Source organism: Emys orbicularis, chromosome 5 (assembly GCF_028017835.1).
Source record: "Emys orbicularis isolate rEmyOrb1 chromosome 5, rEmyOrb1.hap1, whole genome shotgun sequence".
Classification (NCBI taxonomy): domain Eukaryota; kingdom Metazoa; phylum Chordata; order Testudines; family Emydidae; genus Emys; species Emys orbicularis.
In genome coordinates, this window is record NC_088687.1 from 100,732,752 (window position 1) to 100,760,582 (window position 27,831).

Consider the following 27,831-nt stretch of genomic DNA (forward strand, 5'->3'; position numbering starts at 1 on the left):
TCTTAAAAACTGTTTCCTGCCCAGCTCTATTAATAGGCCACAGACTCCAGAGTCTGTAGCACATTTTAAAAGGAAAAATGTAGACTTGTGACTTTAAAACTCTGGCAAACTTGTGTGTCCTATTGAACTTGCCACAAGTCCTGTACAGACTCCATGTGGCTAAGACTACTTTGGTCATTGCCCATGATCAAATAAGCTTTTTTGTAGAAGAAGAATAATTTGCATATACATAGCTCCTCTCTTATGAGGGTCCCAATGCTCTTTATCTATAATGAATTAAAGTTCACAACACCTGTATGAATTACAGATGGCAAAACTGAGACACGGAGAGGTTAACGTGACTTGTCCACCGTTACACAGGAAGCCTGTTGCAGAGCTGGCAATAGATCCCAGGTCTCCTGACTCCCCATCCTATGCTTTAGTCAAAAGACCACGCTTCCTGACAGAAAGGAAAGCAAATGTTTTAAAGCAGCTGTGAGGTGCCTTGCTGTCAGGAGAGAATCCAAGATGATGATTGGGATTTAACAGGGCCCACACACTAAGCACTGCACATTTTTGTAGAGAATCCCATGGCATCACCACAGTCACCAGTTGATATGAACTGAATTAAATATGAATTGTCTGCAGATGTCAAGGACCACATTAATACCTGACTCCCATCCTGTATGGACATGGGCTGCTGGAATGACATTCTTAAATACAAAATGCTGAGAGAAGCTCATCAGAATCCTCCCTCTTTCTCCAACTTCCAGGCAAAGGACAGGTTATGTAATGGGAAGTCTTTTGGGAACATCAGGAGTGAGTGAAACTAATAAAATATAATTTCTACATTGTCCCTAGCAACTGCTACCACACTGTCTGTTTCTGAGAACTATCTAGGCTCATTTACCTATGGGCAGGGCTGTGCAAATAGTGCAGGGTTCAGTTACAAACCAAGCTCAGTTTGCTTGGAGGGATTGGCAGTGAACCAGCCCCTGTAGGTTCACATGCAGACTTAAGTTCTGTGACCACAAAAGGCAAACGGGAGCCCCAACTCTCATCTATTCCCAGGTCACCCCATGTTCTATCTTTGTGGCACACAGGAGTGCCAACAGTAGGGCTGGGCAAGTGACTTTTCAGTTCACTGGTCATTTAAAAAAAAAAATTTGGGGTCAACCAATAAATGAAAATTTTCACCGTTTCTGGCAAATCAAAAAAATCATTTTAGGTCAAACCAAACATCTTGTGCTTTGATTTCAAGCATGTTTTTAATGTTTAAAATAAAATTAAAGGACATTTCCAAATGAAAAGTCATTTTGAATAAAATAATTAAATGTTTCTATTTTTTCAAAATTTGTTTGTTTTTTGATGAAAACAATTTGGCAAAATTGACATAAATTTGCTAAATTGTTTCACTGACCCCAAATCTGCATTTTCTCCAAAAAAATGTTGGTTGAAAAATTTCATTCAGCTCTAGCGAGCAACTGACCAATCCTCTCTCCTTCCAGCTGGCCTCTCAGTCCTTCTCCTTGTCTTCAGGGGCTGCCTAATAAATGTCACTGACCTCCAGTCTTTACATGTGTTTTCTGGGGTTGGAGGCAGTTGCACATGCAAACTTCAGCATCAGCCTAGGTATGTGAACTGTTCACCTGCCCATTGCCCTTTTCTCATTACTCCACCCTGAACTGGGACTGGATTATCCAAAAAATAGTAATTTGCCTTTATATTAGCATAAGAATAGCATCATGATGAAAAATTATCTATACTCTATGTGTCAGGAAACCCCTTTGATGTATTGAGAACTAAGATGTTGCCTGTGCTTTACCATCTGCAACACGCTCAGTGAGCCTCTTCATTGCTGCTGGTGATATTGCTACCACTTGCACAACTCACTTAGTGCAGCCAGCATGGCTCATTCTTCATATACGAATATAGAAAGTTTCCTAGGTTGTACATTTGCCCCTCTAATTTACAACTGACTACAGAAGATGGGTCAGGAAACTATTCTCCCTTTCTGTGACACATCAGGATGAGTCTACTCAAAGTCTGGTTGCCGATTGGAATGCTAACAAATTCATATGCGATCATGTGTGTCAGATACTGTTCTGTGCATTAGTCATGCTCCTACTGATCCATTGGCAGAACTTTCCAAATGCCAGTGGATTGAATAAAGGTAACTGTAGGAGGACCTAGAAGACAGAGAAAAATCAAAAGTAGAGTTGGGATTAATATTTCCATTAGAATTAACCTACCAACCTAACCAGATCCTTAGCTGATCTAAATTAGTATAGGTCCACTGAAGGTAATGGACCTTCTCCGATTCACACCAGCTGAGGATCTGACTTACATAGTGCAAAATCCACACTCTACATAAAATCCAGAACACTGAAATACTCATTACCGTCATGTATACATTATGAAAAACAAGCCACCAAACAGATTGTTACAGACAGCGTGGATGTATGTATCAAGTGATTGATTATATATATTAGTACAATTTAGGAACCTTAAAGAAATCAAATTAGACAAAATAAATCAAATTTATCCAAAACAAGATAGAACACAGCAGATAATATACTGTCTCAAAATACTGATGGGGAAAGAAAGATTTTTTTGTTGGTTCGTGTGCATGTGTCTGTGTATCAGGAGTTAGTGAGGGTTCTTCTATTTTATTGCGCTGTTGTGTATGATTCAGTCATTTGCTTAAACGCTCTCTGTCATTTTCAAGTTAGTTCACTGACCTCTCCTCTTTTGGGACTAGTGGTGGTACTTTGTCAAGTCAGTGTTCACTGTTTTAATGCCAGCTGGTTTCTGCTGTCCTCCATTTGTAATTGTTAACTTGAATGGAATGCAAAAACTCTGGTTTGGGACTAGTAGAATTTTAACTTTGGGTAAGTTCAGGGAAGTTGAAAAGTGGGCAGGCTTTCTTATTAGGAAAGCACCTTGTTGAGAAGTTCCTTTTACATTCATTTTGCTTGTCACTGTGATTTGGTTCTGTTCACATAATTTTACTGTGTGATTTCAGAGCACAGTAAAAAACCCCAAAAGCAAACAGACATTGATCAAAAACCTGGTCATGGTTTTTTTTGTTTGTTTTTTTTTAAGTTGTAACTGTCATTGGGATGACTGTTCCTCTGTGCTGAAGAGTTATTTAGAAACGATATACTCCATTTTATTAACTGTTCGTCAGTTTTCCTGTTAGACACGCCTAGGCTTGCTTGCAGATTAGAACAATAAAGAAAAAGGTTATCATGATTTACTCCTTGAAAAATATTTATTAATAGTCCTGCTGATGTAGTTTTTCCCCCGGCATCCTTCTCTCATATCCCTCTTTAATATTAGGGATTTTTTTATTTCGGGGGAAGAGGGAGTCAAAACAGGGTTTCTTTGCTGCATTTGCACTGCCCTGTACTGCATATATGTGTCTTTGTGACCATGATAGCGTGTTCTCGCAATGGTGTTTGCATGGAGGGTGGGACAGAAGGTTGCTTAGTGTCTCGTAAAACATTTACCAAAAGCAGTCAGCCATGGATTTGAAGGGCATTCCATTGCCAAGCTGCCTGTGGGAGGGGAAAGAGAGTGAGAGAGCACAAGAGCACACCAGGTACTTGCCAGGTACTGTTTCATACTTTAATTTTTCTTGAGTTAGAAATTCAAGAAGAGCAATGGTGTTTGACTGTAAAGGTTGCTAACGGTTTACATGGCAGAACTTGAAAATCAAAACAGTAACTAGCATTTCTCTTTATAGGTTGTTTTTGTCAAATATAATTCAGTTACAAACTGTAATCTAAGGCATCGATTGATCAATGTCTGTTTGCTTTTGGGGTTTTTTAAACTGCAGAAGTAAAATTCATATGAATTATATAAGTAATGATCTTCATACGGTTGAGGTTTTCTAATGAATTAAAACCAACTGGACTCAGCTTGTCCTGTAACCGAAGGGTTAGAACAAGAGTCAAGGCTTCTAAAATAAAATGTATAATCCAGTGATTGAAACAGGGATGTGGTTAGTGACTCACTCTGTTAAAAGACATGCCAAATGTTGAATCTAGTTTTGCTAAAACAGGCAACATGACAAACTTTTTCAGGATTCTTTTTTTCCCTGTGCTGTCCAAGTTCCAAACATAGACAAATGAGATTTATAATTATTTTCTAATATTATCCACATACAGAAAAGACAGAAGTGAAGCTGAGTAGTTTCAAAGAACTGCTCTACGAATATTATAGATAGAAAAAATATATCACATGATATAAACTGATTCAACCAAATGGTAATATGTCCTCCTTCTGTAATGGTATAATTTGATAATTCTAACATGCTTTGAGATATAACCTTAATAATGACCGAACCACCTCTCCCCCATGATTTCCCAGTTTGTTCTCAGGTAATCACAAGAGGTGAGTTTTCAATAATAGCTTGATGTGTAATAAATATTAAATGTGTGATAGGTAAAATTCTATGATTATCTACAATATGTTCTGAATCCAAAGAGGGGAGGTAAAATAGGGAAAATATATCACTAGAAAGGGAAAATCTGTTATTTCTTTAGAGGGGAAAAATGCTACAGCATCTGTTGCTTCAGCTTTCCTCCTACTAAGTCAAGCTCAGCACAACATCCTATGCAGTTTTGCTTTAATACCTCTCTGATGTAAGGGAACACTCTATAAATCTGTGTGTTGCTTACTGTACTCACATGCTAGAGAGTAGCTAGATTTAGTAGATAGCCATTGCTGCTGGATGCTATTAAAGTTTAACAGCCCTTGAAGTATATTAAAAGTTGCTTAAACCAAATGTGATGTTGATGTATCATGCTGCATAGGGCCACTAAAAACCTAGTACAAAGTGCAGTGGTCACAGCTCCTGCAAAATAGTGAGACAATTACTGGAAAACAAGGTATCTGAAATCCCACAACACTGAGCTGTAAATAAATGAAACAGGCCTTCAGAAATGTAAAGTCTGGGTAAAACCAGCACCCCAGTCCTTCAGCTATTACATAGAAAAGCAACCCTTGTATTAAAAACAACCCCGGGCACCACCAGTGACTTTCATTTCTAGATCTCATAGTAAATATGAGTCTTATATTTGCATGCAAATAATTTTCTGTCAATGCCAGACTATAAATTAGGCTGATATAGTTTAAGAACTTTTGGTTACAATCTTAAAAATCTGAAACAAAAGAGCAACGTTATCTCGCCTGTTGTCATGTGATGATAGAGTTCTAGCAGGTCACCAGAAGGAAGAATTAATGGATTAAATAGAAGGGATAAGACTGTTGACAAAATTTGTTCAGTCTTTCAGTCCTGTTTACATTTCAAAAAACCTACTTTGGTGGGATTCCAAACACTGTATACCTATGAATCTTGTTCCCAAATGCCTGTGCAGGAATGCAAAGAAACACCATCAAATAGATACAAATTTCAATTGAAAGAGGCCATCATAGTTAAAAGGTCCATGAGCAAAAGCTGCTGTCCAGTTTGCTGTCATACAGTGGTTGCTCTTAAACCTTTTCTAATTTTGCCTTGGATAAATAGAGAATGTTACTTCAGGATATGCTTTATTCCCTAGATAACAATATCAAATTATTTTTAACTTTTCCTTGTACTTTCTTGTCCTGTTTTAGGGATTACTGCAAATATGGTTGTGACACTTTTTAACTAAGGCATTTGAAAAAAATTAATTGTGATTGCTGTATCAGAGGTAATACCAGTCTAATACCACTGCAAGCAGTGGAATTGCACAGGTATCATTGAGATCATAATTTGGCCTGCAAAACCTTTACTGTGGGTGATAGTGTATGAATTGGAAAGAATCCAGCTTGATTCTCAGAGCTTAGGTTGTTTGCAGGACTAGCAATTAGAAATTTTTTTTAAATTTTAAACTGAGCTCATGTGATACAGAAATCATTGATAAACCAAAAAACTTAAAATTAAATGGAGCCCACAATGCCATTTTTACAGTATCACTTTTCTGAGCAGCAAGCATTGCACTTTAAGTTTCCATGGAAATTGATATTGAAAGAGGAAGATTTCTACTCATAATTGAATCGGACATACTTGTGATCAATGGTCACTTCAAACTGGATCCAGTCTCTTGAGTTATTCTGGAAAATGGTAATATTCCCTTAGAACACACTTCTTAGGTATTGGATGATAAAGAACAAAGTCCAAATTCTAATCACAGTTGCCAAATCCAAAAAACAGCAGCAATGACAAATCCCCGCTCTCTCTCCCTCCTAAAAAAATATACTGGGCATGATCTTGCACCTACTGAAGTGATTACCAGAACTGCTATTGATTTCAACTGGAGCAGAAATGGACCCTTTAGTGTTTGCTATGGAATTAACATTTATTCTTTTTGTTTGGTTGGTTTTGCTAATTTACTGTGTGTGTGTTTTATTGGCATAGGGCATTACAGCTTCTTTAGGGTGAAAGGGGACGTTTTCAAAGGGACAAGGAAAGAGCAGTATTTATTTGGTAGAAGTATGTTGAGTTTGAATAAACTAACCATCAAGAAGCTACATTAGTATACAAATGTTTTAATGAATTAGATAAACGTTTTATTTTTTAAAATAAAATTTTAATGTGATGCTATGAGCATCAAGACAAAACGGTGCCAATTAAAGACGTGCATGTTTACTTTTGCTCAGTGTTTGATGTGTGCATTGAAATTGGGACACAAGCATTCATGCATAAAAAAAACCCTTGCTTGCATGTGTCAGGGATTTGCATTCCTAAAGTGCCACATGTATGTATGTCTTTGAACATTTGGGCCATATTTAAAGTATTAATAGTGGCCAATACAAAAACTAAAAAGAAATGGAAACAATTGAATCTTTACAGTGAATGGCAATTTGATAGGACATCTCACAGAGAAAAAAAAATCAGCTATAGCTACTGTAAGGACAATATTGTTAACTGACGACCTGGGACAAATTCTGCTCTAAGTTACACCAGTTAAAATCCAAAGTAATTCTACTGAAGTCAATGGAGTTATTTTGGACTTATACTTATGTAAACTGAAATCAGAATCTGATCCTCTCTTTGCTAAGCCTCCTAACTTCAGTGCAACTCACTATTGTGATAACATTATAATATAGTTTAATTTTGTATAATGTTTTTCACACAAACTGTATCCCAGAATGAGTTACAAAGTTCCTAATGAGAGACAGCCCACAGTATAGCATAAATCATAAACCACAATGTAGACTCTTGGCCCAGATCCTAAACCCTGTTGCAGCCATTTTGTATCAGGCCCTAGAAAATAATCCAGCCCTGTGCTCCCACCCCATTTGCAATGTGGCTTGCTCTCCCAGAGGTATCTGGAAGGGGCATTTTAATAAGTCAGACTAAATATTTGTGCCCCCATGACCGCCAAATAACCAGACCTCCTAATTGGCTCAGGAACTGCAACTGTGTCTGCCCCTTGCACTTCTGTCAGGCACAATCTTTGTAAATTGTGTGTGTCCTTTGAGATTGTGGCAAATTGTCAGTCTGCTCTCTGCTGGGCAAAGTTTGGGGCTTCCAATATTCTATTGCGATTCTACTGCTCATTCCAGTGGCTGTTATTCATTCTAGTGTTCTTGTACTGCAATTGCTGTGCAATCAAGAAAATAGTGTAGATTAAATTTTGTATATATTCTTCCTGATCCTACATAATAACTAAGATATTTAGTAGTAAATCTATCTGATATGACAGAACTGCTCGCTCCCCCCTCCTTTGTGTGTGTGTGTGTGTCTCCGTCGGTCTTTCTGTCTCTCCATGCAATCTTTTTATTTAAGAACAGGGATGGTGGTGAAACTTAACACTGCTGTTTAATAATTATTATTTTTTCACGTGACTTGAAATGGGAACTGCAAACACTTTGAGCCTAGGACTAAAAGAGGAGTTTCACTGCAGCTTTTGAAAGTACTACTGCATGTTCTATTGAAATGTTGATTTTAGTATCTTCCCACACATCTCAGTGATCAAAACAGATATCTCCATTTATACCACACTGAAAGGTCGGACACCACGCCAAACGGTCAGTAGAAAAGGTCCCTGCTCCAAGAAGCTTACAGTCTGGCAGTCAGACAGGACAGAAATGAATGTGACGAACATGGCGCTGGGTTGTGCTCGGACAGGGTTACATGAACAAGGTTACGGGCTCACTCCGTTAATTCATGATGAACAATCTAAAAAGTGTCTATGTTTGTCAGGGGCCAGCCAGCAGTAGAGCCAGTCTCTGGACAACCCAGTGAGCCCTGATAGAAGTTGTCTGATTGACCACAGGAGTATGCAGGCTGATACGTAAGCTCAGTAGCCGTCCAGTGGCTGCTCAATGCATTCTAGCCTGCTGCTGTGCTTGGTCCTGTCTCGGCCTCCACTATTGCTAGCCTTGCTCTTGCTTCAGCCCCAGGCTATACCAGCTCCCACCCCCAGCTCCTTCCTGATCTCTGACTTCTGGCTCAGACCCTCAGCTCCACCTTCTGCCTACAACTCCAGCTAACTCTTCAGCTTAGGCTATGGCCTCTCACTCCCGGCTATGACCCTTGGCATCGCTCCTGGACCCACTCCATCTGGATTCAGCTCAAACTGGTAGGCCTGATTCTTGCTCCAACTGCTAGGCTAGACTGCCCATGGCTCAATTGCTGACAATATTTAATTAGTTCACTTATTTTAGACTTAATAACACAAAAATACTTTTACGGGGGGGGGGGCTGCTCTTTTTTCCTCTTATGGCAACAATACATTAGTGAAGGGAATTTTTTCCCTTTCGCCTCTAGAACTGTAAGTATATTTGTGTCACAACAGGCTGTACTACATTGGGACTTGCTCTCTACATTGAGGCTAATGGAGCTATTAAAGAGCAAACCTAAGAAAGTGAAGATTTAAATAAACTACATAATTTAATACCTGCACATTTCCAAATGTGAACAAATACTTACGTTCTGACCTCCAATTTCACTTTTGCTAAAATAATAATCTGAACAAACTAAAGGAACTCTTAAATCACTGCTCAAAATGAAATGCAGTTTCTATTAAACGAAGCATCTTTAATTACCTACAATATTAATTGCCTACAATATTATGTGCAGTTCCCAATGATGTCAATGAGAATTGCTTGCATAGATGGAGGTAAGATATTCCTCTTATTTTTCTTCCTTTGTGTTCTTTGAATAGGAATATTTTCTGTGTGCTTTGCTATTATGTATTTGAAAGTCAGGTGCTGCAATGAGCAGAGGACACTGTATAAGCTGGATGGATATAATTAGCCACCTACTCAAGAAATAATAATATGGTTAAATACTACATTTAAATTACAAATGGACCCAACTGAAAGCCAAGATCTGAATACCTCTGAACTCTGGGGAGTTCTTATCTGAATTTGATGGCTCAGGACCTTCTCCAGCCTAAATAAGGAGGGGCCTCGCAAATCGTCACATTACTAAACCACCACATGTTCTAATTTACACAGACATACATAAAATGTGTGGTTTCTCTCCACTTTTTAGCCAATAGACTATAGTGAGGTCTCATATTAATAAGACTTACAAAATAAACACCAGAAATTTGTTCACATACCATAGTATATAATATCAGTCATAATTAAAACTAACCTGCAACTGACCAAGTAAATTAAAATATTTTAGGATAAACTATCCTGGCTTTTATATTATATATATTTGTTTTCTCACTCAATTGTAAAATTCAGTGAGTTGCAATGAGTCTCCCAGTCATTAATTTGTGAGGAAGGAAAAAAAAAAAAGACACTGTTAGAAAGCTTCCATCTATGTTCCATGATTGGAATGAATAAAGTCTGACACTTTGTAAGAACAGATATGAGAGAGGTCATCTGAGGAAGGTGTGTCTTAGAAATGAAACTACATAACTCAAACCGAAACCTTTTCTGTTGTTGAATGGAGGAAGTCATATTCTGCAGATGCAAAGCATTAAGTGGTTTTTCATTCTTTTCAAAGGGCTTTAAAAAACATTCATTATCCCAGCCCTTCCTTCCCTACCCACAAAGAGTGTGCAAGGCAATGAGACAAAAACAGCAGCATCATAGCAGTGAGGTCTTTTTATTATTGTTGCTGATGAAAGCGTGTATCATGCTTGGACCCCCTTCCCTCAAAGTACTTTCTGTGCTCATAAGAAAATGATGAACAGCCCCAGAAGCATTACCTGGACTGGGATCATATTAAGCTTTTCTGAACTGATTACTTTAGTTTAAATTCTACCCAAATTCTCAGCTTCAAGTTGTCATATAAACCTTCTGTGTACATCGAGACTGTATTCTTTTTAATCTGATTTTTGACATATTTGTAACAGCTTTCTCCTAGAATCACTCACTGGCAGCTCCTGTACAGTGCAGCTCTCACCTTTCTAAAGCCCTCAGAGAGTGCTCACGCCACCCCTATACTTAGCCACATGTACCCCCAAAATGGAAGGTGCTGCCCCAAAGAAATTTCAATACAAGGCCCCAATTTTGCAAGGACTTACACACATGTTCATCTTTACATTAACTTCACTGGGACTACTCAGAGTGTAAAGCATGTATGCACATTTTTCTGGGCATAGATCTTATTGCTGCAAGTACTCCTCAATGTGACTACTTGGTATCATGAGTGCTTACTACTATGAGTTCAGTGGAACTACACATAGTAATAAACACTCTGCTTGGTAGTTATGCATAACACAGCAAGGAATCACAACAGAGTACTGTGGGGCAAACCAGGGTTATAATAGTGAAAGATTATAGAAGATGTGTATGGTTCCATACATGTTTTTAAAATATATCAAAATGTAGGTCCAGTGTCTGGGATTGGTGCTCAGGTATTATGGTGATGGAGGCCATACAAGAGGATGGAGAGATGGATAGAAGGAGGGATGGATAGATGAGTTGGAGGTCAGTGATGGAAATAAATGATAGAGGCCAATTTTGTACATACAGCATAATATGAGTACACAAGTAGGGAGAGCCTTTGTCAAAGCAATATTGTACCATTTATCCATAAACATACCTATGAGTGTAAATGTTATATAAAAGCACAATAAAGAAAGAAAAATCATAGATAGACAAATGAAGAAAGGAGATAAAGGGAAACTGGAAAGGAGCAGCTGAAGTACATCAGACTTTAACATATTGGTGGTTGAAAGAGATCTGCCTGTGTCAAAGCTATTCAAACAATGCCATTCAGATATAAAATCCAAGATGGTGACATCAAGGAGGAGTAAGTAGGGAGCAAAGAACAGAGTCTTCATGAGGCACATTTTACCCACTCTTAGGGTCCGACCCAAGTTTCAAATTCCAGGTAAGCCTCAAGCCTGTGTATATTATGATACTCAGCCAGAAACTGAAATATTAAAATTTGGTACAACCTGAGAGTGAGAGAGACAAGGACAGGAGCAGAGTACACTCCACTCTCTTCAAAACCTCAGGGACAAGAGTGGGCAGTAAAACCCAGGAGAAAATTAATTTGACAGACTCAGTAGGCCAAACACATCCTTGATAAAATTTCACTGGTATCACCTGGTTGCCTGAGGTCAGTGGAGTTACACAGAGACGGATCTGGCCCATTCTGTTCTGAGTTTTCTTCCTATTGTTTGCGAAAGATTATCACATCAGTGCCTTACCGCCTTCGAATAAAGGCCCAAGAGAGGGAAAATATACAACAGGAACTGGAAGGTCAACCACAGAAGTCACAGACATCACTCTTTTCAGTTCTGAATATTAGACACAGCACTCAGACATATGATTATGACTGTGAAACTTCAAAACTGAACTAGACATTATTTTAAAGAAGCACAAGGTTTTGTTTGATCAAAATGACAGACTTGGGTCCTAAAAATAAATAGGTTGCATATCAGTGAGAAAAAGCATCAGTTACACAGTAAGGGGAGCCTGTATTTCACTCCTGAATCGCAGAGGGTGGGGGGAAAATCAGTGTACAACTGACTCTCTGCTAGGAGTTTGACAGTATTTAAGTATAGAATAATAAGATAGAAAATATTCCTAATTGAAAAAGTACTTTCCTCCTTTCTAGTGTAAGGAATACATGTACAATCCCATAAGGTTGAATAGAGGGACTCGTCATGTCTGCTCAGATAGGGCTTTAAAACAGCAAGAGATCCATTCTTGTACTAATATTATAATTACATATTATCCATGCTATAACTATAGTCATTGGTACTGTGTAGAATTCTCATCCCTGTTTGATAAATTCATTAGCCTTAAATAGTAGTATATTTTATGCTGTGAAATGTTTTGACTCAAACAGCTGGTAGTGGATATTTAAAGAACTCTGTTAAATGCAAATAATACTGCATCTACTAAGTGAAGTAATGTATACAATTTTTTGGATACCTTTCAGAGCAACTGTATTCTGTCCAGATGTCAGAGTTTTGCAGGAGTCAGAATTGTTTCTTTTTAGGTTTTTTTTTTAAATCATTTAAGGTAAATAGAATAACTTCTAATGTCAGCAGCTTTCTTACATAAGCAGAAACAGAGGGATTCATATGCCTAGTGAAACTCTTTTTAAACTAACAAAGACCCAGTTGCACTGCGAAGGTACGAACTGGAGGTGGTGAAGTTAGGTTAAGTAAGAAAACATGGAATCATCTTCACAAGTTAGGTTGTGGTGATGAACCGCTGTAGGCTCAAATTCTCTGATATTTGCATTTAATGCAAAGAAATTTTAATAAACAAACCCTGAATTACCAAGGATGATCTTCAGGGCAGCCAAAGAGACCTAGCTGTGTACACTAGTTGAACTCTTTCTGATATTTTTAATTGGTGTTGCATGGAGGTTATTGCGATGTCAGTCTTCTGGGGTGTAATAAGCAGTTAGGCTTTGATCCAGCAAGGTATCGAAGCACGTGAGTAACTTTAAATCCATGAGCTGTTCCATTGAAGTCAATGTGACTAGTCACATGCTTAAACATACAGGATCCTAATGAACATGAAGATAAACAGAGACAACATTTAGTGGAAAACTGTAGAATTCTTAGGTTAAAAAAATTAAATGTAGAAATTCTATCATAAGAAATACCCAGGATTACTGCTCTCAAATAAATCTGATGTACAAGCCTAGAATTTTACAAGGACACTATTAAGGCTGGCAAACCCATATTTTATATTCCTGCCCCCCAAAACTTGCCTATTTATCTACATTCTTTCTTAATAAAGATAAAATCCTAGTCTCAAAAATAAGGCATGGAATACTCTAAAAATCCCAGATGGAGTTGAGTGGACAATGTGATGAATTCCTAGTGTAGCATTTATTAGGATAGCGGTTTTCCAGGAGGGGTGTGTGTGTGGTTGTGTGTGCACGCGTAGACACATTCCGGCAACCCTGCCAAACATAGCATCCTGAGTTTGTTGTTGTTCTGCTTGCCAAATTAATTAATTGGGATTTAAGATGGTACAAGCTCTAGTTGTTGAGGCCTGATAGATTTGTTCTACAATCTGTTGGCATGCAAAAAGTGTAATTATAAAAGTTTTAGAGGAGTCAAATTTTGGTACTGTTCCTTTAAGTAAATGTAAAATTCTACAAACAAGCCAGACTAGAGAAGATAGGATCACTGTCTTCTATACATTTTTTGTCCAGTGGACTTCTGGGAAGTTTGAGACAGTACATTTGGTATTTTGTTAAAATGCAGGTTCTTCCAGAGTTTTAGTTATGTGGATCATTCATATTTAGTGTTATATTTAGTTGAATTTGGTGTCATATCTAAGTCATAGGTTCCTTCAGCATCTAGAGTAACCCAGTGATAAGGCTACAGCCAGTTCATTTTGAGAGGAGAAGGAAAATGAAAGATTGTAAAAAGAATAAGATGTGAAAATGACTATTCTAATCTCCAGTTCTGGGGCACATATCTGTGCCTGCTTTAACTTAGAGACACCCAAAGTTTGTTTCACAGAGGGCTTCAATGGTAAATTGACCGAGGTCTATATGTAACTTGCATAAAATGGATGATACTGTAGCCTCCCACTTCTTCTCATCTTTTATACAAAGGAACAAAGGTGTGACCCACCAAGACTATTTAAGATGGTGCACTGTGTGCAGGCAGCTGTGGTCTGTGCAGAAGGATCCTTTGTATTAGAGGTGATGGCAGAGGTGAGCCACTTTGTAGAACTGCATGAATGGCATTTGGCCATCACTGATCTAACATTCATTTTATTTCTGTCAAATTTTGCATCACTAAATAATTTCATAGCTAGAACTTTTCTGGATGAATAATGAATGTCTTTCTGAGTACATCTTGGCTACATGTATTACACTAGCAATATATTATCTGTAAACAGTTATGTTTTCCTCTTTGCTTATAAACAGTGTTTATAGAATAACATTATTTTGTATTTGCAATAGTTTATAGTTTTTCTTTCATCCCTTTTGATCTTAATAGTTTTACAAATACAGACGCACAACCATTAGTGCTCACTGATTCAGCTCTCAGTGGGATGGCTTCCCATTGACTTCAATGGGAATTACATAGGGCCAAATATTGCAATATATTAATTTGTGGTAGAATGAGGAAGCTGAAGGCCCTTTAAGAAAAACTGTCATGGGAAACCGTTTGGGGCTGTACCAGCCTGGGATCATGCAGTTCAAGTTAGCTTTCAAAAAGCTAATTCATTAAGAATATAAAATCTGAACAGACTTAATTTCTTGTTTATTTCCCATAAGCCATTAGCACCTGGCTGGTCACAAGAAGAAAAGACAAAAAAAAAAATTCCCCCAAAATTATAGGGAGATATGCCCCCTCCTTAGGAATGAGAAAAGGAAAATGAGAGGAAAGTATGAGAGGATGAGGTAAAACAAACAAAACGTTTTACCAGCTTCGAAGGAGGAAGGTGCAGCCTACAGCAATGAGATGCAAAATGGCCAAAAGAACATTGCAGCTGCTTGTTTTCCCCTGGTTAAAAGGATTAGCTATCAGAGAGACATTCAGGGAAAGACTTCTATGGGAGGGTGAACCCACATCAGATCAGACAGCTGAGTGGTAACTAATTAATCACAGAGAGAATAGCCAGTGGAAGGGTCTGAATTCCCACCTTTGTGAGGGCAACACATCAGGACGGAAAACAGCCTGAGGTTTTCAGAGCTGAAGTTTGCTGCTTCCTGTGCTTAAAGTTTACCATCAGTGCATCACAAATGCAATATAGAGAAAGGTAACATGTTAATGAACAATCACGAACTGCATTTCATCCCAAAGTGTGTTACAAATTTAAGCCCCAATCCTGCAATGAGCTCTTGTTCCCTGCACCTGTGTGCAGCCCCACAGAAGTCAGTGATGCACAGAATGGGCACAGGAATCTGTCTGCATGGATCCAGTTGCAGAATCAGGGCCTAGTGTTTCTTTACAAAGTTAAACAGTTGTGTTTCGTCCCAAAGGTTTCTGCCTTTCAATAGCGGGTGAAGCAATCCTTACACATTAATTTAAAATGAGGGTTCCATTCATGACATCATTTTTCATTAACTTAGAGCGTCTGTAACTCTTCCTCTTCCCCCTTCCCCTTCCCCTCCCAAATAAGAAGGTCAAGATTAGCTCTTCTATGAAAAGAAAGCATCAAGTAAAAATGAATTTAGCCACACCTTTAAGGGACACTTCTTCCTCATGTGAGTAATCCCATTCACGTCAATGTTATTACCCTTGTGGGGAAAGCAAATGAGATTTGGCCCTAAGGCCCTGATTTGTCAATGACCTCCATGCAGCTGGATCCCTACAGCTGCATTATGCAGCACCACTGAAGCCAATGAGATTACATCTATCTTAAACACGTGCTACAATGCTGTGCTGGTCTAGAGCCTTAGGTGCTTTCTGTTTAATTTTTAAAATATCTTTATTGCTTATTTTTAATAAATAATAATCAAGTTTTTTTTATTATTAATATTAGGCCTGATTGTGCAAACCTTTATGTGAGTAAGAATTACCCATGTGAGCAAAGATTTGCAAAAATCAAGCACATTGTCTATACAGATTTTCACATGGTGCAGAAACATTAAGAAACATGTTATCCAAATACTCCCAAGTCTTCTTAGCATTGACGGAGGCGCCAATCCTGCAAACACTTACGCATATTGGTAATTGGTAAACACTTACTTCAGTGGGCCTACTCAGTGCTTAAAGTTAAACACATGTGTAAGAGTTTGCAGGAGCTGGGCTTAAATGATTATTTACCATATATACTAGAACAGGGGTTCACAAACTGGGGGTCGGGACCCCTCAGGGGGTCTTGAGATTATTACATGGGGGGGTCACAAGCTGTCAGCCTGCATCCCAAATCCCACTTTGCCTCCAGCATTTATAATGGTGTTAAATATATTTAAAAGTGCTTTTAATTTATAAGGGGGGGGGGGGGTCGCACTCAGAGGCTTGCTATGTGAAAGGGGTTACCAGTACAAAAGTTTGAGAACCACTGTATTAGAGTATATTTGGCTACATGTGAAAAATGTAAATAATGTCAGACTTTTGTAATTTCTAAGATTATAATAATGCTAATGACAATAACTATCCAAAGCCTAAAATATATGCAATCAGATGACAGGACACATTGAATTATTAAATATAGCACTGCCAGAATCCTTTCTTAGTGACCTCCAGTTTCTTATTTGGTTCAAACTGCTAAGTCAGTACGTTCACTGTAAATCTCTGTGTCGAACACACTGTGAAGAGAATCCCATAAACACAGCTGGGATGCCATCCACATCTTGGCTGGTTCTCTTCTAGATACAATACAGCATGCAGCTTACTTTTTAAAGACATATTTCATCAGTTCTACAGCCTCTCAGCTGTAAAATATAACTCCCTCCTTCAAATATGGCTATGAAGTCTGATTTTCTAGTTTGCTAGTTAACACCAGAATTTTTGCTATATTAGTTAAATATGATATCACAATTAACTGACCGAGTAACTGATTTTTTGGTTGAGGAGCTGAGCCAAAAAAACTGAAAAATAATTCAGTTAAAAACCAAAACTGAATTTTTATGTGTTTGTCACAAAACAGATAGATCGATATTGTTTTGGAAATATCATCACATGGTGTTCTGAAAAGAAATTTGCTCCCCAGGACTGGCAGTTGCTGGCGAGTCTGCCTGTGAGTCATGGACTCAAGAAGCACTAGAGTCCCCACCAGCCCGCCAGGAATCCAGGCAGGGTTCCCTTTGGATTTGCAAAAAGTTTGTTGAACCCAGATGTCTCTGGCGAAACATTTTGAGCTTGATGAATCCACATTTTCCAGTGAAACTTTATTTCATCGGAAAAATATTCTACCAATTCTAATCACAGTATTTCAATGACACCAGTATTATAGGTGGGACTGATGGGCAACCTTAATAATAAGTGGCACTAACACTTCCCATTGTAAGTCCCTCCTGATCTTGATTGTAAGAGAATGCTAATTTCTCTATAGTTAGAGTTGAAATCACTTTCTGGCTGTTAGCCTGATTTTCAAATACCTGCTCCTCAAAATTATCAAAATCAAAGTGAAGTTTCTCATGTAAGATTTCAGCCCAGGGTAGGTTTTTTCTGGAAAGTTTCAGGTAAATCATATGCATTTTGGAGCTATGGAAACCAAAAATTGTGGTTGTTTACTTTCAGAGATTGTTTGTTTGTTTTGTGTGGATCACCATAGCTTCTAAACGGTTTGAGCTCCAAACTCCTAAGTTGATTTAACCTGCTTGGCTTTATTAGAAGTTCCGTTGACTATTTTTGAAAGGGCATATAAGGCAAGCAGTTAGATAGTAAGAGTGCCTTTCATTTAAATACTACAGCACAAATGTTGTTTGCAGGGGGATTGGGGGGAAAGCATGTATCATTAACATATGAGCTACATATATTACACACTACTGGGCATACTTGCAGCCAACATGGACTTTATGAAGTCTGCAAGTTTTTGTGGCTTAGTATGACAGTATACGGTCCACATAGCTTGACTGAATTCTGCATGATCTGATGCAGACTCTAGAACATCCATATGACCTGACACAGACTTTATACCTCCCACATAGTCCAGATGTAAATAGCTATGATTGGGGGGGAATGGCAGGCAGTGGGCTCCGGGGGCCTTGCTGCAGAATTTACATGCAACTTGCCATAGAGTATGGCTACTTCATTAGTGTCCAGGGTATTCTAAGGCTACCTCAGGTTATGCACACTCTTTCTGCCATTTTTTAGAGTTCTAATCTGCCTGACTGCTGGCTGCACAAAGAAGTGTGAACAGAAAGAGAGTAGCGTAAATCATCTCTACCATTTTGCTTACATATGAGAGATTTTTCTTTTGGGGACACAGAAACAGCTAGTGCATATCTTATTTTTGCACTAATCAAGATTAGAAGGTAAAGAATATGCTGCCAGTCTAGCTTGTTGATTATCTGACCATCCCTTAGTGTTTGACAAGTGCAATAACAATAACGTTAAAGGCACCTTCAGGATTAATCAGCAGCACTTAAATGCATTTGCTCAAGAAGTTTTGGTTTTCAAATCAGCTTCCCAAAATCATTTTGGAACTACCAGCCCAAACCTAGGCACAAAATGTGCTCAACCACCCTTTCCCATGATGATAAGAATGATAAGGATATTCTTGCTCGTCAAGAGAATTCTCACCCTGGGTGAGCAGATGAGTGGACATTAGCAAGGCTGTTTTAGGTTACCTGAAACAGTGTACACAAGGAATTTCGGAAAATTATCATAGCCCATGAAAGTTCTCTCCTTCCTTCCATTTCTTTGTAGCACTAACGTTAGCAATTGTAAGAAGTTCCCAGTTTTAAGTAAGGTGGTTATCCAGTGTGAAATAAAATCAATTGATACTTTGCTCAAATTAATTGCAACATAAGGAAACTGGCATTTATAAAAAGGAGTTCACACTATCACTTATAAACAGTCAGTTGAGAGTTCAAAACCTGTATTTCCTGATCCACTGTGAAGGGTCTGCATTCACATATGTTCTATCAACGGGAAGCTATTGCACTATTTGAAGTAGTTTCAATTCCTAATGCTGTGCTGGCTACACAAATAAAGTTTGTGAGTTAAAGGAGGAAAAGCTAACTAGTTTGTAGAAAAGTCCTAACAGAAAGGCAAATAAGGCAGCATGTCCCCTGTGCTGGAAAAACAGGATTGTTAAAATTGCCACAATGGGTCGTATTATCGTTAGCAATTAATTGAGTTTGTTTAGGGAGAGTAAGCTACTGTTATTTAACATGGGAATAAAGTGCCATACTGTAGGCAAGCATAGTCTAGGTAGTCTGTTTACTTTTAGAGATAACCATTGTTAAAACAGGGAGCAGAAGGAGCCAAAGTGTCTGCTTTTATATCTAGCATTCATTGGAAACAGAAATCATGAGGGTACTGTATTTTGAATGTTTTTGACACCTTATCCCACTCTATGCCAACAGGGTAAAAATTAACAGGACATCTCATCATCATTTGTGGAAAGCTTATGAGTAAAGATAAGCACTGAATGAACAGGCAACTTACCAAAGGATTGAATGAAGAGAATCCTCTCTCTAACTAGTGACAGGGCACAGGACATTCACCCACTCATTCTGCAGCCTGTAGTGCAGTCCATGGGCTGTAGAAATGGCTCCACACTCTATATGTTTTACAAACTCCCAATATCTCCCTCCACAGAACTATGGAAAGAGACAATGGAGCAGTGTTCTAGAACATGCAGGGGGTGTGGAGTGCCCCCGTGCCACTGCTACCACATAATTGGCTCAGCTGCATTTTGTGCCTTGTACCCCTGGGGATGGGGGACAGCATTTAGCCCGCTGAGAAGAAAAGCAATTTTATCATATTTGAACATGTTTATTCATGGATGCAACATATTTGTATTCCCATGACAAGGAATGTCAGATCACAGTTCTTCTCTTATTTTGATCTGAGAACGTAATATTGCAGGTTGTAAAACAGTGCATGCTTAACTTGGGAGGCCATTTTTAGAAACTCTGGCAGGTACTGATGGATTCTGTTTGCACTGTTGTAAATTATCCCTGCCTTCATTCAGTTCCCTGATTTCTTTGATAATTCTGGTCTAAATTTACCACAGCCATAGTCATAATTTATTAATAAGCTGAAAACCATTCTGAAATCTCCCCACCTGGACAGATCCACAAGCTATGGCTTCCTCATTCAGATGAGAAACAAGAACATTGTTCAATATTAAACACTAGGGTGTTTTTGGTACTTCAGCTTCCTTTGACCATGAAAACACAGGAAACAAAGCCTTTAAAAAGATAATAAGCAAACTGATTTTTGGTCTCTGCAGAAAGCTTAAAGGAGGAGGATGCACAAAGCCACTACACAAGCCTTCATGGACACCCAAACCTTCAAGCAGACATCAGGAGATAAATGTTGCCTTTTGCCATCCTCATTCATGAGTATAGTTGATTCTTTAGGCTGCCACATATCTGCTGATTTTTGTGGTTGCTTCTGGTTTTATTAGAGGGACGCAGTCAATTTCTGTCTGAAAATGTTTTCCTTGTTACTATTATGTTAAAATTAACTGCTGTACATTGTACCGAGGAACACCAGAGATTACTATAAATGAAAGAGATTAGAGAGAAAAATATTTTTCTGGTATTTCCCCATTATGTTTACTATGTGCATTTGACAGCAATATGGGCCAGAGTTTCAAAAGAGCTCAGCATATTGGGGTTCAAATGTCACAACAGACGCAGCTAGGTGCTGAGCATATGAATATCTGGTGCTATGCGTATACTCAGTTTCGCTATTTCCCCCTATTAGTCACTTGGCCAGTTTTCCCTGTTTGTGTGGGTCTCTTGTATAGCAGAAGGGAGAAAAACACTTTTTAAAATAAGGAAACATTATTGTAACACCAAATAAATTAGCAGGGGAAATCTCAGGACTGGCATAAATATAGCAGCTGAAATTACTGAAATTCTTTTGTTTTTAAATGGACTAAATTTCAAAATGATTATATCCCTTTATTAGTAGTAATTATACAGTGCCATTGGCATGCATGGCACTTTACAAACCAAATAAAGACAGAGTCCCTGCCTCCTCCCCCCCCCGAAATTTATAATCCAAGTTAACACTAGAACAACAGGAGATAATAGACACAAAGAGGAAGTTGGAGGAAAGAGAATGAGAGTGAAGACAATAAGATCATGTGATTTTTGGGAGAGGAGTCTATTATCTTAAGTTACACAGCTTTTGCTTGTTTTGGTGATTGTTGTTAATATGAATATAGCACTGTAGTTTATAAACTTGCTTGAAGAAATAGGTTTTGAGAAGTGGCTTAAAGGAGGAAGATGAGGCATGAGAGGCAAAATTTAAAAGGGGGTTTCAGGCAGAGAAGATCACATGAAAGAAGACACTCAGGAAAATATGGGAGAAGGACACCGAGACGATAGTCAGGTAGTCAGATGTGAAGCCTGGGCTAAGTGCAGAAGGCACTGGGAAGCAAAAAATGATAAGAACAGAGATGTAGGAAGGAGATAAATTCATGAGGCCCATGAAAGCAAGCAAGCAAGCAAGCGCTTAATTTGAGGCAATAGGGAGACAGTGAAGGGATTTTAAGGCCTTGTCTACACTACCCCAGTAAGTCGACCTAAGTTACTCTACTCCAGTTATGTGAACGTAACGTAACTGGAGTCAACGTAGCTTAGGTTGACTTACCGCAGTGTCTACACTGTGCTGCATTAACAGGAGACGCTCTCCCATCGACTTACCTTCATCTTTTCGTTCCGGTGGAGTACCGGAGTTGACTGGAGAGCGATCTGCCATCGATTTAGCGGAACTTCACTAGACCCATAAATCAACACCCACTGCATCGATTGCAGCGGCACCGATCTACCAGACATGGCCTTAGAGAGGCTGAATATGGTCATACTATCAGGGGAGGTAGCTGACTTTTACAGCAGAGCTTTGGACAAACTGAAGGGTACACTGTGAACATTAAAAAGGCCAGAAAGGTGGAGGTTGTAGTAGGGCGTAGAGCTGGGTTAAATTTTTTAGACAAAACTTTTTTTTAAATCGAAAAATGCAGATTTGGCTCGACCAAAACATTTGACGAATTTGCATGGAATGGTTTTGGTTGAAAACAATTACTGATATGTCTTGCCCACATGTTCAGCCTCAACCTGATCACCATTTTGGGGGTTGGGAAGGAATTTTCTCCAAAGTTAGATTGGCAGGGACCTTCCCGTGCAGCCTTGGGTGCTGGTTGCTTGCTAGGATCATCTGGGTATTTCTCACCAGATCAATTCTTTACCATTGCAGGAACCTCAGGCATTGGTGCACCTTGGTCCCTCCTAGTCTCTGCCTGTGTAACATGATAGTTTAATCTTTTGAGGGCTGATACTTTAGTCTAATCCAGGCTGTTAGGCTCAATACAGGGTAACTTGGTGAGATTGAGTGGCCTCTGATGTGGAGGAGGTCAGACTAGATGTGCTGGTGGGTCCTTTCTGGACTTAAATGCTATGAAAAAAAGCAAACAGAAAAAAAATCTGAAAAAAAGTCAAAATATTTATTTTTGACATTTTAATTTGAAAAGAGTTTTCATTTAGAATTTTATTTCAATTTTATTTTTAAAGGTAAAAAACCTTGAAAATAAAACTAAAATGTTTTGTTTCATTTGACCCAAAACAAAATATTTTCAACTTTTTGTGTTTGCTGAAAAATTTGAATAATTTTCCTTTAGGGTGACATGAAACAACTTTCCCCTCCAATTTTTCTGTTTGGCCACTGACCCAAAAAATCGTTTATTCCCACAGGTCTAGTAGGGATCACACTAAACCAAAGATTCCCCAAACTGATGTTCCACAGAATATTTCCTTGTTGGCCACATGTTTCCGGCTGTTTCTGAAGGTGTGCAGGCTCTTCAAAGTAGAGCTTGAAGGCCTGAAAAAAGGATTTGGAAACAAGGAGGAAGACCCACCTTAACTGCCTCCTTTAGGGACCATGGCTACGTTAGAAGAAGAAGAAAGGCAATGGGAGACGCTTTTAGGTACTGGAGCCATCAGTGTGGATTAGAGCGGTCAGCCACTAGCAGGAGAAATATGTCTAGGAGAACAGGGGAGACAAGAACAATGTAGGTGGTCAGTATGTCCAGGGTGACGGGAACAGGCTGCTATGGTTTCTACAGACATGTTATATAATTGTAAATGAGAAGGGAGGGGCCCACAAGACACCCTCTCTATTAAAATCTAGTTCACACTCCGAAAAGTATGAGACTCCCTGCATCCTAAACAGAAAACATTACTAAGCATCACAAAAAAGATTTTGATAAACCAATATCCAGTTTCACTTTTTCTGATGATGTCAAATCACAGTGAGTAAAACAAAAAAGATTTTGGAAGCTCTGCAAAATGTCTTGGCAGTATTCTTATCAAAGACTGCTTGCAAATTTTTTTTCCAAGAGCTAGTTTTTTAAATAAAATAGCCCTGAGATCATATTCCTTCTCTCATCAATGATAATGGCTTCTTTGTATCTTTCCCATCCCATCAAAGGGAAGAAAGCAAGCAGCTCCCTCTGGAGTCAACCATAGTGCTGCTTTGTAGTTAAAAACACTATAGAATAGGTGCAGAAATGCAACCAATATTTCCACGCTCCAGAAACTAAAAATCATGATTTTTCTGCAAATGTGCTCAGCTTAAGATTCCAGCAGACTGAAAATGTGACTGGTTTATTGTTTCCTTACCTCTTAACTCTGACACCAGTTTTCCTAGATGGCTTAATTATCCTGTTCTGTTACAAATTAGAGTACCTTATTTGTACCTACAGAAATTTTAATAATGTCTGAATTAAGTCTTTCTGATGAATGGCTTCTTTTTTAGGGCATGTCAGTTAAAATTTAAGGTAAACTGTTAAGTTAAACTAAAGGTTAGTATGGTCTAGGAAGTTTAGCTTTTGCCCAGAGTATAATTACATGCATTTTCAGATTTTGACAATTTTCTTGACACTATTTCTGGAGACAGTGCAATTTAGTGGTTAAAGTGAGTGCCTGGGAGACAGAACTTCTGGGGGGTTTATTCTTGGTTCTGTCATTGACTTATTATGTGGCCTGCCAGAGGTGAAAGTAAGCCAGTATGCCCCAGTATGGCGTACCGCAAGAGCCAGTACCCCAGACCGGACCGGCTTCCCTAGGTGGCAATTTAAAGGGCCTGGGACTCCCAGCAGCGGTAGCGGTGGCTGGGAGCCCCTGGCCCTTTAAATCACTGCAGGAGCCCCCGGCCGCCGCTGCTACCCCGGGGCTCCGGCAGCAGGGCTCAGGCCGCGATTTAAAGGGCCCAGACGCCACTACCACAGCGGAGCCCCGGGCCCTTTAAATTGCTGATGGAGCCCCAGGGGTCCCAGCTGCTGCCACTACTGTCCCGGGCCTTTAAATCGCCACCTGAGCCCTGCTGCCGGAGCCCTGGGGTAGCGGCGGCAGGGCTCCTGTGGTGATTTAAAAGGCCAGAGGCCCCACTGTCGTAGCGGTGGCTGGGAGCCCCTAGCCCTTTAAATCACCACCGGAGCCCCCGGCCGCCGCTGCTACCCCGGGGCTCCGGCAGCAGGGGCTACTGCAGCGGAGCCCCGGCCCTTTAAATCACCGCCGGAGCCCAGGCCACCTTCGCTATCTGGGGGCTCCAGCAGCGGGGCTCAGGTGGCAATTTAAAGGACCCAGGGCTCCAGTCACTGCTACCGCCCCGGGCCCTTTAAATCGCTGCCTGAGCCCTGCTGCCAGAGCCCTGGGGTAGCGGCGGCGGGGCTCCTGCAGTGATTTAAAGGGCCAGGGGCTCCACTGCGGTAGCGGTGGCCGGAGCACCTCTTGTAATCGGCCTCTGCAGCTGGTATCTCCGGCAGTGATTAAATGGCCCGGGGCTTCCAGCCACCACTACCACAGCTGGCGCCCAGGGACCTTTAAATCTCGATTTAAAGGACCCGGGGCTCTAAAGGCCCTGCCTCTTTCGGTTGAGGCCCCGCCCCCTGCTCAGGACTCCTTTAAGTTACTTTCACCCCTGCCTGAGGCAGTTTACCTAACCCAGAATTTTCAAGTGTGGATATCTAAAATCGGGCTCCTAAGTCTATATTTAGGCACCTCAGTAAAAGATCTGATTTTCAGAGGTGCTGAGTACCCACAGTTCCCATTGAAATCAACGTGATTTACAACTGAGTGATTTGACCTCATAGTTACAAAAATATTGAGCATTCATTACCCTTCAGAAATAAGGAGGGTATGTGGGTATGAGGTGTAGTGTCCAAGGGTGAAGTTCACCACATATAAAGGGCCAGCATGACGCATATGCACATTTAAGTCTCATTTAATGGGAGTAGTGGTGCATAAGCCTTTGTCGTCCTGCTATTCAGGAATGAATTTTACCCCATGTTTAAGTCCTTTTAGTAGTTACAGCTAAGTACATTTTCACAACAGCTTTGGTTCAGTGGTGTTTAGGTTTAAATTGTTAGTTACTGTTGGACCTTGTTCACTCTGACATGGTGACCTTTGAGCATCAGAGGTAGTGGGGGAGGTTGGTTGCTCTTAGCAGAGCATGATCATAGTGTACTCAGGGAGGCACCTCTTGTAATCTGCACTTTTGTTACTATATATAAGGAAACCTGGTCTTGAATTACTACAATATCTCTCCCTCTCTCCCTTGAGATTGTAGTAATTCAAGACCAGGTTCCTTTATAATTCAGCCACAATAAAAGCTAAAAGCACAAGGCTGTAGATGATTTTTTGTTGCTTTAAGAAATCTCTACTCCAATTAAAAATGTTCCAAATTTACTGATAGGTTGGGCTGCTCAGCCCAAATTAAAAGGCACTTGCACATGCACAAAGGACTAACTTCTTCATTGTTCTCTGCCTCACTGGGGTGAACTCAACCACTGTGCAGAGAGCTTAAGTGGGACATAAACCTTGCGCTGGACTTCTGCACAGGGGTGAATGGTATGTTAGGAGCCCTGTCCTGTAAATATGTACTACCGAGCTTAGTGCTTACTACTGTGAATGGGCCCATTGGGATCCAAAGGGCTATTCAGATAGGTATACAGGAAATGCCATATGGAATCAGACCCCAATAGTCCATGTAGTCCAGGGGCTTAAGAGAAACATGCAAGAAACTATGCAGTAGTCAGTGGTGTAACAACTTGCTCTAAGAAAATGTTTCCTCCTATTCTCAATAGTTAAAGATTGACTTATGCCTTGGAGCTAGAGGGTTTATATACCTTCTGACTGTTTATCTTCTTTAAAAAAATATTTACTGCTCTAACTATGAATATTTTTGCTATCCACATAAATGTCTAGTCTGTCTTTAAATCCTGCCAAGCTCTTGGCCTCGATGACATCTTGTAGCAATGAGCTTTATGGGCTAATTTTGCATTGGGTGAAAGAGTATTTTCTGTTACTAGTTTTAAATTTGCCACCTTTGAGTTTCATTGAATGTCTTATAGCAGTAGGCTCTATGCCTACCATTACTGAATTCAGTGGGGGTGATTCACAGCAATAAATGATAAGATCAGTGTTTTTCCAGGATGGGTTAGTAAGCATCAGCTGTATGTTAGAATTCTCTTCTACTGTAGGCAGCAATACTCTAATACTAGTAGAGTAGGAACAGTAGCATTAATAGCATTGCAATTCAGAACTGATTAATAATTGCTTTTTAAAAATTTCATTTCATTTTCCAACATTAGCAACATCAGGCAAAAGTAACCTTTTCTACTATATAACATGTATAAAATACCCTTTCAAATGTAAATGAAATAATTTTTTCCTCTCTGAACTAGCATATTTGACTAATTACATGGGGGCATGACCTTCTCTATGTCGGCATCTTCTTTGAACTTATTAGAAAGTAACATACAAGACATCTTTCATTTCACATAGATTTAAATTTTGACCATAATTGCTCCCGAAAGAATTAATAGCGTTTCCATTTTAATAGTACAAAAAAAGTGTTGTGGGGCCTCAGTTTAACCTTACTACTTCACATTAGTTTTGTCCCACATCCTCTCAGACATCTTCTGGAAATGGCAAAACCCCACAGCGCAGACTATAACAAAAGCATGGAACCATCTTTGCCTGATTATTTTATTCATGTTTCCTGAATGTATAATTATGCACCAATTTAGTGCCTTAAAATTTATATGTAATGGGACAAATTCATGTCTGGAGTAACACTACTGATTTCAGGCTTGGAGTTGTTACACCAAGAATGAACTTGGCTTACTCTGTATTTTTATGGGTATATGTTCACTTGAAGTCACATTTCCTCCATAGGTTCTTCACATACACACATATAATTATAAACTAAGCAAGCTATTTCTCCTACCGGCTGGGAAAGGAGAAAGAGAAAAGTTACTTCTATTTTAATACATTTGGGAGGCACTCAGATACTAGGGTAATGGGGCCATAGAAGATCTACGTGTATGATTAACTGTACATTACTATGTTAAAATCATCTCAGGAAAAAGAGTTTAACACAGAGTTATCAAAGAGGAGTATCACTGAAGGTTTAGTAGTGATTGGTCAGCTGATTGGTCAGCTGACAAGCTTCAATTCCCTGTTTAATTGAGAACATGGCCTTGTAAAAATCTAACATTTCTGACTATGTTCAATAATTGAGGCCAATTCCTGTTCTCCTTGTGTCCTCCCCCACCCTTGCTGGTGAGGAGGGCTTTGGAACTGGTGCTGTTTCACTAAACAGTGGGAGGGTGCCCCAGAACACAGGAGATTTTCTGAAGTAGTGGATGTGGGGCTACATAGATCCATCAGCTAAAAATACCTGTGGAGAAGCATAAGAACTAAAGTAGCACAGCTCTGAAGATACAGAAATTACTTGGAAGTAATTCTGCAACCACTCCACAGCCACTGGAAATTATTCCTTTCTGCTCAGGCCCTCAGCTCATAGACCAGGGGTTCTCAAACTG

General features: G+C 39.5%; 1 protein-coding gene across 1 annotated transcript in view; it reads left to right on the top strand.

Moving 5' to 3' along the window:
* The first annotated feature begins 3,506 nt into the window (after nucleotides 1–3,506).
* The window catches only part of RBM47 (RNA binding motif protein 47), a 60,297-nt gene continuing 35,972 nt past the window's right edge, over nucleotides 3,507–27,831 (top strand). The window contains exon 1 of the mRNA XM_065405161.1: nucleotides 3,507–3,583. Within this exon, the coding sequence (XP_065261233.1) occupies nucleotides 3,507–3,583 (77 nt within the window). The remainder of the gene's footprint in view (nucleotides 3,584–27,831) is intronic.